We start from the raw sequence: 11,387 nt of genomic DNA, 5'->3' as shown, positions 1-11,387 counted from the left end.
TAGCCCGGAGGTGGTCGCGTCCCTTGCAGGGCGTCGGGGAGCCCCGCGCGGCGGGTGGCTGGGAGGGACACGGAGTTGACGGCCGTGTTGACGGAGACGTGTGCGGCGTAACGTGTTCCCTAGGCTGGGAGACAGGAAGCAGAGCGAGCGGTGAACAGAACACCCCTGACCGTTAACGGCTGCCTGGAAAGCCGAGGAACGGCCAACATGCGGGAGATGTTCGGAGAAGGCGAGGACGGGGCGGTGGAGCCTCCCCGCAGCCCGGGGCGCCGAGGGCCGGTGAAGCAGCTCCTTCGCAGGGGGTGGCCGTGGCATCACCCGCCGCGCCTCCGTGCTCGGGGCCCCGCAGTCCACCTTCTTGGCAACTGGCACTTCCATTGGCAGTAAATAACATCGGTTTTCAGGAATTTTCTACATCTTTCCAAGGCAGCAGTTTACCTTATTTTTCTAGCAAGTCCCATTCCGACAACAGAGTATTTATTACCGTGATTGCTATTTGGAGTAGCAACTGCTGAGCTCGAAGTAGCAGAGACTTCTGCGGGATTTAGTCCACAGTTTATACCATTATTTATTCAATTTTCTCCCCAGTTTTTATACACATTTTAAGCACTGAGTTTATTTAATAAACTGCTTAGTTGTAACCGTGACCTATGGTCATAAGACACTAAGGGCATGCAAACCTCGAGATTTGGAGCACAAGCTGATTGCCTGTAGGGGTTGAGAGGAATTTAGCCCGGTGTAAAACACGACATATTTAAAATGGTATTTTGTTTGCGTACAATGCGAATTCTCTTAATTCTAGGTATTCAGGTACCGACCCATAGCTTGGAGGCCAAATACCAAGACAGACTGGTCCTTGTTCTGGCCAGGCGGGTCTTACATTTTTACCTTCTATCTGTTGATAGCACATGAAATATCCAAAGCATTGGTTTTTACAGTGGCTGACCTATGTCTCACATGAAACTAAGCCACTAATTCAGCTACATCAAAAAAACTGAATAAATGAAGGACAGCATCTATTTTACTCCACTTCCACTGGCAAAACTTACGAGAGGTTTGAAGCTTTTTCTCTTCTGAAGCCAGAAGATTTTTCTTAAATAACAAAGGACATTTCTGAACTTATATGCACATTTCTGAGGTTCGCATTCCTCTTAACAGGGAAGGAAAAGAAAATGGCAGAAAGGTGGTATAGTGAATTCTGGACAATCGCCTATCTAGGTAAGCATAAGCAGTAGCTTACGTCCTTTATTCATTTGGGCCTGTTCTCAAGAAATGGGTATTTTAAGCCATCTACAACTTTTCCTTTTGGAAAATGCACTTAACTGAAAGCTTGCCCTATGTCTCTGTCTGGCCAAAACAGCAGCACAAATAAAACACGAAACTAGTCAAACAGTTAAGGCTTCAACCACCTCTAGCTCAGAGCGACATCCATCATTAGCAGAAGCTTATGGAAACGCCAAGTCCTGCTTTTATCTTACGTAACATAACCTTTAAAGAATAACTAAGGAAGATGCTTTCATTTTACAGAGCTTCTGTGGGTAACTGTGATAAATAATCTTCACTATGTGGACTATTTTCTTTCAAGATTATTCTGGAGCATCCCTTGTCACCTGTGAAAAGCTCCTTGGTGCTGGAACACATTCTCATCCTCAAATGTAATTAATGTAAATGGATACAGAAAATACCTATGGGGGTCTGTAGCCAGCTAACATGTTCAGGTAGAGGTAAGGATTTTGACTGCCTAGTAATTGTTTTCAGGAAACTATTAAGATCTACTCTCTTGCCCTAAGTTCTGTATTTAGTGGTAAGGAAAATAACAAAAGCAAGGAGTTCACAGAACTGGAAGTGCAGTGCTGAATGCAGCAGCATTTTGTCAGGTTGCTAATTAGAGCAAACGTTGTTTTAAATTCTTAACAGATTCACCACCACTTCCTTTTGAGCACGTAAGTGAATGAGTATTGCAATGGATACTCGCAACTGTTACTAAAAGACTTCACAGGACTTTTGGACAATGAGTATTATCTACCTGGGATTTTCAGAAACAGACATCAAAGTGGTCAGAGGACAGACAGCTCTCCAAAGGTGAACAGAATAGTATTACAACCTCAATAAACCCAGCTGAGAGGTCAGGCAACGCAAACCAATTCCAAGTTGAGTACAGTATTTAATATCTACATGAACATCTATTTTCTAGGCAAAATGATGGGCTAACAGTCCCCAAGACTGTTAAACAATTAGTACTGAACAATAATTGATCACTTTTATACAAAGTTTATTAAGATGTCCAGATGAATAAATATGAAAAACCATGTAGCAAATACTAATTGTAATTCAAGAGTACAAGGCAACTTAAAACACCTAGAGCATTTATACAGTTGACAAAGAAAAATACAGTGATAATTACTGTCCCTGAGCAACACTGCATTTCAAGTATCATGCTAAACAAATTTACGTAAATGTACCTGTGTATGCAGACATAAAATTGTTAAAATTTGTTAAAAGATGAAGACCTAAAGATAAGGAACTTACCCTTTGAAGATGTGAAACATAACTGGTTTTGGAAAACTTCGATATTACATTTCAACAAAGCAAGCTGTTAACTCTCTCTAAAAGATACTTAACAGTAGTGCTAAATGTGTTTTATTTTGGTTTGACTGACCCTTTGTATTGCACACTGACAGCACCTTTCTTCCTTAATGAAACAGCAGCAGCTTAAGACAACATCTGTCTTTCTCATTACTAAATGTTTCACGTATGGTGTATTCAGCAATGGTGTGAATTTGAAAGTCAGAATGAAGAACGCAGTCTCTTCTAACAGTCCACACTTCAAGCAACAGTCACAAAGAGTAAATTTTAACAAGTTTCAATACCCAGCTTCTACATTCTCCTGCCTTCCAAAAGGTGTGGATGTGAAAGCATTTAACACAAGGATCTATATAAAATGGTCTAGCAACTAGACGGTGCCCAGATTTCCAGACACTTAAGTATCTCAGCCAAGGTGAACAGACAGACAATGTTGTTTTATTTTCCCAACTGTGTACGACTAGCAGCACTGAAGTTAGTATCAGCCTCTTGCTGAGGAAGAAAAATGGCAACTTCAGTAACAGGCACTGCTAAGAATGGAAAGTTAATTTACAGAAGAAAAACACCCTGAATACTGAAAAGTAGTGCATACATCAAAAGAATTTACTTTGTGCTCTTAATTTCTTGTGTAGTTTTAATATTGTTCATTATATTGCTGGTTATTCACAGCTTGATCATCCATCTTTGGCTGTGGACAAACTGTATCAGCACAAGTAGAATCAATTTATTTTCCTGCTGGCACTGCCAACATCAACTAGCTTTCTAGGCCCTTACCCCATCCATATCTTATTTCAAACACTAGCAGATCTGAAGTCAAGACATTAGGTAATAAAATATTTCCTACATGGTAACACACATAACATTAGAAATTTAATAGGTCAAGAAACGTCTCCTGTGTGATCTATGAGTAAGTTTACAAATACAAGCACAGATTCCAGATAATAATATTTTAGCTGTCAGTTCAAATGGAAAGAATATAGTATTAAAAATCCACAGCACTTGAATTAAATATCAATTACTTTCGAACCAAGCAACCTGCTTTCAGCAGGAGGTTGGACTAGGTGACCTCTGGAGTCCCCAGATAGGATTTAAGACTACTTAATATTGAAATATGAATTAAAGCTTTACAAAGCAGCGATGAAATGCTTTATGTTACTAAAAGAGGTAAAACCTAACTATTTTTCAATTATTCACTTATCAGTTGCTTTTTCCCAGCCACTGGGTGACCTATGACTACATCCATTTGATTCAGAAATCAGGTAGTCTAAGAATTACGGTATCAGCTAGAGCAAATAAAAACAATTAAAAGTACTGGAATATAACAAAAGTGATATCCACTTTGCAGGATTAATAAAAGTACTGGAATGTAACAAAAGTGGTATCTGCTTTGCTGGATAACAGTCACTTGAATCCTTCAGATGAAGCTGAAAGAAAAGAAAAAACAAATCCAACTTTAACAAAAATGCTGTAAGTTTGTATATACTGCACAAGCTGAATCTTGTACTAATTCAATATTGATAGTTAAATGATTTTTGATCACCAAGTAATAATTTGGCCCTAATTATTAGGCTAGCAATTATCTGGCCTAATACAAGAATACTTGGCTGTTCATACAGAAAATCAGAATGTTTTCATAATGTTCAGCTGTTCAGGGTATCTGTAATTCACTTGTACTTCTTACTTTCTAAGTACAAATTAATACAGAATGGTTGTTTTAGTCTGTTAATACAATCAGCATTAACACACTGAAATGCATCCTCTCCCTAACTCCTTCCAGTGCTCAGACAGAACACAGCTAATGACAGAATGAACAAACATTATTTGAGGAAGTCTGCATTAACCAGTGTAACTGAAGGCCCCATAATACAGTAAAGAGATTCTGAAGTAAGTATTGTATTTTTCAGAAGTCCATAGGTGTTGTCAGAGTATGACCTAAGTTAATGACCATCTTAATAAACTGGGTTTCTTGATATCTAGAAAATAGGAAAAAAAATGCACCACTAGTTTTGGTTTGTTTATGCAAACAAAAGCTGTGTCTCACTGTCCCAGCCATTAAATATTTTTTACCTACAGCTCTGGCACTACAAGAAGCTACACTCAAAATCCAGCACTGTCTCATTCTTCTTGCTGCACTCATAAAAATGCTGGGGGACTTCGTCACAGGAAAGGATTTGTGATGGCAAGCAAAACCAAATGGGCTTCTCCACATTCCCTTGAGAAGTACAGCAAACGAGATGTGCTGGAGGAGTCACCTCACTGGATGATGTAGACGCCTGTGATACAGGGGACATTCCTTACCCTATTTACTGAGTGGTCTTTGATGTCTTCCTTAAGACTTTCCAATTTCACAGGATTCATTTGAACAGTCTATCCTAACAAGAGGTGAGAACCCCTTTTCAACGTGGCAGTTACTGAGAATGAACTTTTCAAGTTAACAAAATATCTGTTTTTTCCTTTGAAAGTTTATTTTTTAAGAAGAACAAAGAACTTCTGATAACTGGCAGTTTTCCAGGTAGCAGGTTGATCTGGACTGTTCATCACAGAAAATAAAAACAGCATACTTAAAAAATTTGAATTTAAAAAAAAAAAAAATAGAGAAGACGGTTGCATATGGATGTTAATAGCTTCTCCCCTTTACTATCAGGTCAAGAAACTTCACTAAGAAGTTTTCCCAGTCTGGGTAAAAGCTGCAGGTATTTAGCCTGTACTCGCCAAAACCATCCACTCCCACTACTCACTTTTATTGTCACTGCCTAGAATGGAATCTTAGAGAAGAAAAAAGGATATTCTTCCCCTTAGGACACTTGTATGTTCTTCAGTTACTCTATATGCCACAAAATGTCAACTTTCTAAAAGCATACGCAAAACATAGCAAAGGAATCCTTAAATGGTTTTACAATCTTTAAATGTCTAACAAAGCAGTTCATGCAACAAGATCAATATTTTTATGTGCTTAAACAATGCAATTATTTACCTGAAGGACTTATCCCAGGAGCGATATGAACATCGCAACACCCATAAACTGAATGAAGAGCAACAAAGGTGTCATAAACGACCAGACAGGCCATAAGGCAATGTTGAAACTGGGAATAAAAGCAGCAAGATTTTTGGTAAATTCAATTACTCAATCAATACTAGAGAAATACCAGCCACACAAAGAAAATGTGGCACAAGAGGAAATGAGATTTAAATTACTCAACCTGGAAAAATACTTGTTTCTTTACGACTTGAGAGAAAACAAAACAAAAAGTCTCAGCACCTACTTATTAAATTGATATTTAGTTTACTGTTTATTTACTGACAGCTCCTCCCAGAAACTTCAGTAACTGTTGCAAATTTTACACTGAGCAAGTCCACTCAATCCCATCAAGGGTAAAGATACTTTTACTTTCAGAATCTCTGTGTATGAAGCATCTCAAAATTAACTACTCTTGATTTATCCCTGGGCACACATGGCAACTGAGAAAAGCCTTAGTTTGTACTTCAGCCAAGCAGATTCAAGTTAACTGAAGAGAAAGGGGAAAATCAACTTATTTTACAACTGAATTACAAAGATTATAGCTTTGACTAATTCTAAACTATAGGCAACCTTTATCTTCTTCAATCTACCTTTTTTTCCCAGCATTGCAACAAATACTGACTGACGTTATTCAGCTACAACATCTAAACTCAAAGAGAACCAGCTTTCATGCAGAGAGCAAATATACTGGCACACATGTATATACTTTTTTCATTCACATGCATATTTGCTCAATTCTGACTCCCATAATCCCATCAATAAAGTAGCTCTTACTACAAGTATCATTCTTTGACAAGATATAAACCTTTAAAGCTCATATAACAATAGTTATAAATATAAATTTCAGTGTATTTTTGCTATTTATAGTTTGCTTGATAAACAAGAACTCTGTATTAGAAACTGATCAGGCATAATTTTTTCTCAGCTAGAGAATACACCTTTGTCTTAGTTTATAAAACTCACAAACAGTTGTCAGAGGTGAACAATTTAGACTGACAAAGGTAAGGACTTCAGTTTTCCCATAAATTTTCAAGACAGAAAAGATCCAGTACATCTACAAGTACACTTACACAGTTTCGATAGCTGCAACTCTTGCTTTGCGGATGAATGTTGAAAGCGGAAGAAATTATGCTATGTAAAACTGGTGTTGTCACAAATACGCTTGGTAGAATTAGAGAAATTACACTTTCGATAAAATGAGCCCATTAAGACAGTCAGACTCGCACAGGTTTAGTGGAAGTTTGTACACAGTGTTTGAACTTACCAAATCGCTGCTGCAATAAAGGTAGTTGTTGCGATAGGGATCAGGGCTGGATACTGTGCCTCGTAGTCCTCAATCCCACAATACCACTCGAGATACAGTATACAGTAAAAGGCAACAGATAAACATGCAGCCAACAAACAACTGCCAGAGGCAAACCACCAGCTGTGGGGGGGGGGGTAAGCACGTTAAAGCATGTTAAGCACAGCCACACTGCAGTTTGCATATTAATCTTCATTCTAATCTAGAAACAGAACAGACAATATCTGTTAATTACACAGATTATGGCCTAGAGTTCCTGTAGTTTTTTCCTTAAATTACTTTTACAAAACACTTTTTTGCCCTTCTAAAGCTGTTCAATATACACAACTAATTGAGTTTAATTTTGCAACGCAACATTCCTCTCATTTATTTTTCACTCAAATAATTTGGAAATGCAATGCAACAGACCTTGCCAGTCATCTACAATACTACCACACCAAAAATACTTTGTCACTAATGAAATAAAATAGGCTCCACTGCAACTGTGCTTCTCACTACAAATGAGGCTACTGATTTTTGTGGAATAGAAATGTCGCAGAAAGCTTTAACAAGGTTTCAAGTTTATGAACTCTCAAATTTAATAGACAAGAAGTATGAGATATTTCTTTACAGTAGCTGAAGAAAACTGTAGAGAAATTCAAGATTTCAAACTCAGAATCACGAAAACACAAGGTATGTCATTATCTAGGAAGATGCACTTTTGAGCCTCTTTGAGGACATAATTCAAGAGGAAGACGGGAAAGACAACTTGGGAGGAAGGTACACTTTAATAAAATCTTATACTTACTGATTGTGTATTTAGCAAATAAAATTTTAAAAAGTGATTTTTTTACTACCATAGTTTGATTACTAAATTACAAAGAGTAATCAAGGATCTTCCTACTCAGGTAGAATTTGCTCTGGTATGGTACAGCAAATATTGTATGCTGTTTTGGTACCTCAACACTATCAATAGAGAAATCTGCATTAAGAGAGCAGTTGCCACAGCCTACCTAAACAACCAACACAGGAATACAGGGTCCTGCAGGGAGCAAATGGGGCCACCCAAAACTTTGATCACATCCTGGAGTCACTAGTTTGTATCCACAGCCAAGTGGATGCAGGGTGTATCTAGACCAGCCTGGAACGGCAGCTCCAAAGAACCTCACAGCACAGAGCGACGCCCTGTTCAGCTTCCACGTATTCATACAGTAATGACAATGACAATGAATGAGCTTTAAAAGTACTTCCAGGTGAAGCTATTTAAAAATATTTAACATCTATCAATCCCATTAAAAATAATTTAATAGAAAAAAATATATTAGACATTATTTCATACAAATTATTTCACTACTCTTTCACTGGTCTCCTCAAATAAGTCTAGAAAACTTCTAGAGGAATGAACTTCACTTTGACGATTAAAGATTCATTTCAGCTTTTTTAAATTAAAATAAAATCAAAACCCCAACACTTGCAACAAGAGGCAGTGATTTCTTGTACTTAAGTGTAAACTTTAAGGTACAGTATTAAAACATCCTGCTATTGGAACAAATTTTGCATGTACACAGATGGCTCAGCAGAGCCTAAATAAAACAATAATTATAGCAAAATTTTAAGCATTGTATTTACTTAAAAATTAGTTTAATAATAACAACTTCAGTGACCATCTGGTCCAATCCCTCTGTTCAAGCAGGGTCACCTACAGCCAGTTGCCCAGGACCATGTCCAGACAGGTTTTGAGTAGAGACTCCATGATCTCTCTGGGAAACCTGTACCAGTGCTCAGTCACATCACCCTCACCATGAAAAAGTATTTCCTGATGTTCAGAGGGAACCTCTCATGTTTCAGTTTGTGTCTACTGCCTCTGATCCTGTCACTGGGCACCACTGAAAAGAGCCTGGCTCTGTGTTCTATGCACTCTCCCTTCAGATACTTATATGTATTGATAAGATCCCTCTGAACCTTCTCTTCTCTAGGCTGATCGGTCCCAGCTCTCTCTATTCCTACTGTAGATCTTGTTTATCCAAGATTTAAAACAGAATGTTCAGGCGTAACAAACTGAATATGATTGTAAGATGAAAACACAATTTTCTTTGTAAGAAAAAGTACCTTACCTATTTGTTTGCATAGTTTCTTTAACATTCTGAAAAAAATCAAAGTAGTATGTCACAGCAATCGATGCCAAAATCCAGAATGCAGAATGAATATTCGCTCTGTTAAGAGGCTTCCTCTTCTTCCCTACAGCTGTAGACTCTTCTGTAAATAAGAACATAATTATAGCACCAGACCCAGTCATTAAATGAAGTATGATTATAGTTACGTAAAACACGACGCTTTATCCTTTTAATTCATTTATCTTTGGAGATTATTATACTCAGTATAATATCCTTTGTAATACAGAAGAAGTATTCTAAAAAGCTCTGCACATTTCCTGAAATAAAACAGACTAAGCAAGGTACCCTTTGATAAAATGATAAAGCAGTAACAATCAACACATACTGTGTTTGTGTATCCTTTTAGGAAATTAACAGCTGACTCAATTATGAAAGTGTTATTTAACTAATTTAAAGCCTCCTGGTGTTACTAAAGCATTTTTATTAATCTACCATATAGAAAGTCAGGTTGATATTTCCAATTACTAATTTATTTGTTAATTTTAATATTTACAAACCGATTTCAGGCATAAATAACTTTCTTGTACTCAACTCCAGTTACTCGACAAGAGATTTTCAACTTCGGTTTCAATAGCTAGCTAGCTTGATTCATGCTGCATACCTTCAGCAGGTAAACTAAAACTATCATTATGCAGTAAAGTATCTTTTATTTTTCCCCTCATCCCCATATATTGTTTTGGAGAAAGCAAGACAGCAGAACGAGCAGATTTGAAAGCATATTTCTGTGCATGACAGTAACCAGCTAGCACACTCAATACTTAACACACACTGTCAAAAAACAGCGCCAAAGGTGCCTCTGATGTTCCTGGCTTTGAACTTTGTATGTCACTGGTGGCCTGTGTGCCTCCAGCAGCGTGATGCACGCCGCTCCTCCGCGTGCGCCATCACCAGCCGAGCGTACCAACGCCTCTGCTGCGTGCAGCAGGCAGGCATTTTTATTTTTTATTTCCTAGATTCTTCCTCATCTATTAGAGCTTGGCGCTGGAGCATTTAAACACTTTATCCCCATCAAGAAATCCGCGCTTACGAGTCTTTTACACAACTCTCGCCTCCCTCGTTACATCCAACTCGCGGTTGCGACGAGGCGCCTGAAGGGAATACGTCGCTGGCCGCAAGCACGCAGCACCCCACCGGCAAGGCTGCGCGCCCCGTTACCCGAGGAGCCCCCTCGCTCCTGCAAGGAGCAGAGCCGTCCCCTTTCCCCGCTCCCGCTGCGGCGCCGCTGCTCGTCACCGCTCCCCGCCCGGGCATTCCTGTCACACCGCCCGCCTAGCAGAGCCTGGCTCCGCTCCCATCCCGCCGGGGTCTCCGCGGCTCCGGCACCACCCACCGGCCGTCCCGCCGCCCCTGAACGGCGGCTGCGGCGGCAGCGGGTCGCAGGGCTCCGTCCCTCGCCGCAAAGAGCGCCTAAACCTGGGGAGCGCATCGCCGGCACTGCCGCCGGCCTCCATCTTGGGCCGCTCCGGCAGTGACGCCAGGGCGGGGCCGGGCGGCGCAGCGGCCGTTACGGCCGTTGGCGTGAGGGGCGGCGGCCGTGTGTGCGAGGGCTCGGCGGGAGGCGGCGGGCGGAGGAGCTGCCGCAATGGCGTCTCGCAGGGCTCAGCGCTGCTGTAGCTGGTCGTAGCCCCGCCACGCCCGCGGGCGGTCGGAAAGCGAGTCTGACCGGCGGGTCCCCGTGGCGCTGCGCGGGCGCCGGGGCCGGAGCGGGGCGGAGGGCTCTGCCGCGGCACCGCCGTAGCGAGTGGTGACCCTGTTAATGGCCCAGCGGTGTGTTAGAAATCAACAGTATCATAAATCGCACTAATCCCCATTGAAAATAGTAAACAGTGTAATGTAAATCCCAAGTGCCGGAGTGAGGGCTGTTCTTTCAGAGTAACTACGAAAAATAGGGAAGAGCTGGGCGCACATCAGTGTTTTCGCTTGTCACGTTTTCCAAACGCTTTCAAGGGCAGGTGTTCAGAAAACTTCAGTCTTCATGACACGCAGCAGTAGTTTCTTTCGATCGAGCAGAAGTCAAATACAAAACTCTCAGAGGTTTCAAGAAACACAGGAATACTGTAATACCGTGAGAGCAACCCACAACTGAAAATAATAGCGATAGTTACTAGCTGAACTAGTAAGACAGTAAAATAGATTGCCTTTGTTTCGGCTTTAGCTGGATCCTACATAACTAGACACGAAGTCAAACCAGGATGTTTCTGCAAACAAAACCTTGAAACTTGTCGCTTTGTTGTTTATTCACATGGACAAACTCAAAACGAATAAATTATATTGACAGATTAGACCAGGGTCTGATCAAATTATTCCTGTTTTTTAAGAGTGCTGTGAA

General features: G+C 40.3%; 1 protein-coding gene across 5 annotated transcripts; it reads right to left on the bottom strand.

Moving 5' to 3' along the window:
* Window positions 1-2,288: 2,288 nt before the first annotated feature.
* Window positions 2,289-10,509, bottom strand: TMEM128 (transmembrane protein 128). Of its 5 annotated transcripts, none has more exons than XR_015222164.1 (5): window positions 10,389-10,509; window positions 8,999-9,140; window positions 6,867-7,028; window positions 4,882-5,666; window positions 2,289-4,007 (listed from the first exon to the last, which is right to left on the bottom strand). XR_015222164.1 is itself a non-coding variant. In XM_086612165.1 (5 exons), exons 1-4 carry the CDS (start codon window positions 10,507-10,509, stop codon window positions 5,567-5,569), a joined length of 525 nt encoding a protein of 174 aa, XP_086468291.1. In that variant the 3' UTR covers window positions 2,289-4,955; window positions 5,558-5,566. The 5 variants fall into 5 exon arrangements, 4 of the variants coding, with proteins under 4 accessions (XP_086468291.1, XP_086468292.1, XP_086468290.1 ...); XM_086612165.1 differs by having other exon boundaries at window positions 2,289-4,955; window positions 5,558-5,666; XM_086612166.1 differs by having other exon boundaries at window positions 5,558-5,666.
* Between the last annotated feature and the right edge of the window lie 878 nt (window positions 10,510-11,387).

Source organism: Tauraco erythrolophus, chromosome 5, assembly GCF_009769465.1.
Source record: "Tauraco erythrolophus isolate bTauEry1 chromosome 5, bTauEry1.pri, whole genome shotgun sequence".
Taxonomy (NCBI): Eukaryota; Metazoa; Chordata; class Aves; order Musophagiformes; family Musophagidae; genus Tauraco; species Tauraco erythrolophus.
This window is presented reverse-complemented; position numbering and strand designations above follow the sequence as displayed.

Excerpts from the sequence above, each read along its gene's own strand:
- TMEM128 (XM_086612164.1), bottom strand. The coding sequence starts at position 10,509 with ATGGAGGCCGGCGGCAGTGCCGGCGATGCGCTCCCCAGGTTTAGGCGC. Across the intron at positions 9,141-10,388 it reads CAGGGGCGGCGGGACGGCCG|AAGAGTCTACAGCTGTAGGG; the intron begins GTGGGTGGTGCC and ends TCTTATTTACAG. Across the intron at positions 5,667-6,866 it reads TTTATTGCAGCAGCGATTTG|TTTCAACATTGCCTTATGGC; the intron begins GTAAGTTCAAAC and ends TTTTATTCCCAG.